At 43.8% G+C, this 2770-nt stretch overlaps 1 protein-coding gene across 1 annotated transcript; it reads left to right on the top strand.

The window, feature by feature from the left end:
- Nucleotides 1-113: 113 nt before the first annotated feature.
- LOC110526019 (uncharacterized) lies at nt 114-987 on the top strand. The gene has a single exon (XM_021606597.3). The coding sequence runs from the start codon at nt 163-165 to the stop codon at nt 631-633; it is 471 nt and encodes a 156-aa protein (XP_021462272.3). The 5' UTR covers nt 114-162; the 3' UTR covers nt 634-987.
- The last annotated feature ends 1783 nt before the right edge of the window (nt 988-2770 follow it).

The raw sequence follows: 2770 nt of genomic DNA, 5'->3' as shown, positions 1-2770 counted from the left end.
AGGTTTTACGGCATGTTTGCAACCAATCGTATCCGTTTATTTAATGTGGGCGGAGTCAAATTAATCTTTATAATATTTCGCGGCAAGCATCCATTTCTTTTCCGACGACGTACCTCTCCAAGCAGCAGCTTTTCTCGTTCTGTTCGTAAAAGACAAAGAAACATGTCCGACGAAGGAAAACTTTTCGTCGGTGGCCTGAGCTTCGACACCACAGAGCAATCTCTTGCGGAAGCTTTCTCCAAGTACGGAAACATCGCAAAATGTGATGTCATCATGGACAGAGAAACAGGAAGGCCTCGTGGATTCGGCTTTGTGAAGTACGACAATGCCGAGGATGCTAAGGACGCAATGGAGGGAATGAACGGTCAGTCTCTTGACGGCAGAACCATCCGTGTGAATGAGGCAGGCCAGGGTGGCGGTCGTGGCGGCGGTGGAGGAGGCGGTGGATTCAGAGGTTCCCGAGGCGGTGGTGGATATGGTGGTGGCGGCGGTGGATATGGTGGCGGCGGTGGCCGTAGCTATGGTGGCGAAGACCGGGGTTACGGAGGTGGTGGCGGATACAGGAGCGGCGGTGGTGGTGGAGGCCGAGGCGGTGGATACTCCTCCGGCGGTGGCTACAGGGACAATAATTAGGGCCTAGGGAGGCTACGGGTACCTCTTGAGGCTCCTACAGGGACAGTTACGAGAGCTAGCTATGCTGTAAACGAGTAACACTCCGATTCAAGATCATTTGGCTGACTCTTCAAGAAATGTCCGTGTTGACCGAAAGACTTTTGTTGTAATCTTAGTCCTATTCTGTGTTTAAGTATCTAGCTCGAGCATCTTTACATTTAGCCACGTGTGTCGGCCATTGATTTACAAACCATGTTCATGGTCTTGCCCAATAACATTCCACCTGGGGGCGATTTTGTATTTCTGGTCTGTGTATCATCAACATTTAAGATTATTTGTCTTCATTGCGCCTATTAAAACGATTTGTTGAAACAATATCTCACCAGTCATTAGTGAAGCCATTCTGCCATTTCAAATGAACGAAACAGCGTTGATGTGATGTATTACTAGTTACGGTTTTTGCATTTTATTCTCTACAGATTTACCACATTCAAGAGACCGGTCCTTTAACGACAAAGGACCACTCACTCGAAAGTAGTACATGGGGCAAATTCTGGCATGGTCATATTTTAGCTAAACGACCACGCGGTGTTCATAAATTTTACATAGTATTGACGCCCATTCTCAAACAATGCCAGCCTCAATACGGAAGTAAATCGGAAGTGGTCATCACTTTCAGCGGTGCTAGGATCATTTTCAGTTAAACGGTGAATAGCAGAAACACGCCACACTCAATTTGTGATAAGCGTGTGTCTCGTTTTCTACCGAAACGCCAAAGGCGTTTAAAATTAAGTTAATCTTTCCATTGTAGAGTGCATTGGTGGGAGAGGTAACCACACGGTTGACTTAAATTGTGGCCCCCCTGCCAGTTTCCCCTAGGCAAAGGCAAAATTGGGTATATCGTGACCATGAATGCAAACAAAGTATGTTGGTGCGGTTAAGTTTCAAAACTATTTGTATGAGATATTGTGGACCACAATGTGTACTGCCATATGGATTGTACAGACAGGTATGCTAATCAATCATTTGGGAATAAATTTGACTGACTGAAATACATGCAAATGTAGCCTGGTAGTACTTAGATGTGCTCTTATCAAAAAGTGATTGACATTAATCTTTTAATCTGGCAGTTGAATCAAAGTATTTAATTCAAGAGACAAAATAGGGTGCTTAAATCATTAACCCAAATAATCTTGTTTTGTTGGAGGCTCAGACAGCCTACAATAAACTATTTTGATTGCCTGTTTGTGCTTGATGAGCTGTATTTCTGATCACATACTGTACATTAGGCACAACACAGACATTCTAGAATTCACTAGAAACTGGGCAACAATGTAGTGTAGCCTTGGAAGCCAAGTATCACTTTTTAATTGTGTGATGAGGGATTTCCAGCAGGCAGCACAACACACAGCACCATGCCTGTTCAGTCCAGCAGTGAGACACAATGCTGTCTGTCTCTGCAGGTGATGGAGGAAATGTCATAATCACTGGTTTCCCCACTACCTGCCTCATTCAAGATGACAATCACTTGTAATGCTCTATATCGCCCCCCTGTTTATTTCCCCCCACCCACAGAAGAGAAAGAGCTGTCATAAAGTATAATTCAGTAAGAGATGTTGGCCTGGCCTACTCAGGCTCACTCAGAGTTCTGTGATTTAATTTGGACAGACAGGCAATAACTGTTGCAGTTCATTTGGAGTATACAATTGTAACATAAAATGTATGGTTATTGTGTGTGTGTGCAGTGGAGGGTAAACACAAGTACTTTTTTTGCACAACAGCTTGCTCACCTTTTGTTAAAAAAAATGTATTGAAAGTATAAAGTTTTTCACTGCAAGCAGTGATCAGTTATTTTTTACTACCACATCTGTGTGTGTGTGTGTGTGTGTGGATTGACCAAGATACAAGTAGCCTTAAAAGGGCAGATGTAGAAAAGCCTAGTTAAAAAAATTATCCCAATTTGGTTTGGTGAAAAATGACAATACATTACAATTATAATGTGGAGCTGATGATGGAAACTACCTACTGGTATGAAGTTAAAACTGAGTCCACGCTCACTGCACGGATATAATCTCGCGATAACTCCTCCTACATGCAGCATCACTCGTTGATGGTGCCTCAAACGGTGCCCCCCCTTCTCCCGCAGCTTCCATGGGCA

Source organism: Oncorhynchus mykiss, chromosome 6, assembly GCF_057628025.1.
Source record: "Oncorhynchus mykiss isolate SJ-2025 chromosome 6, ASM5762802v1, whole genome shotgun sequence".
Taxonomy (NCBI): Eukaryota; Metazoa; Chordata; class Actinopteri; order Salmoniformes; family Salmonidae; genus Oncorhynchus; species Oncorhynchus mykiss.
This window is presented reverse-complemented; position numbering and strand designations above follow the sequence as displayed.

What these genes read in the sequence shown, in the direction of transcription:
- LOC110526019 (XM_021606597.3), top strand. Translation starts at nt 163, where the DNA reads ATGTCCGACGAAGGAAAACTTTTCGTCGGTGGCCTGAGCTTCGACACC.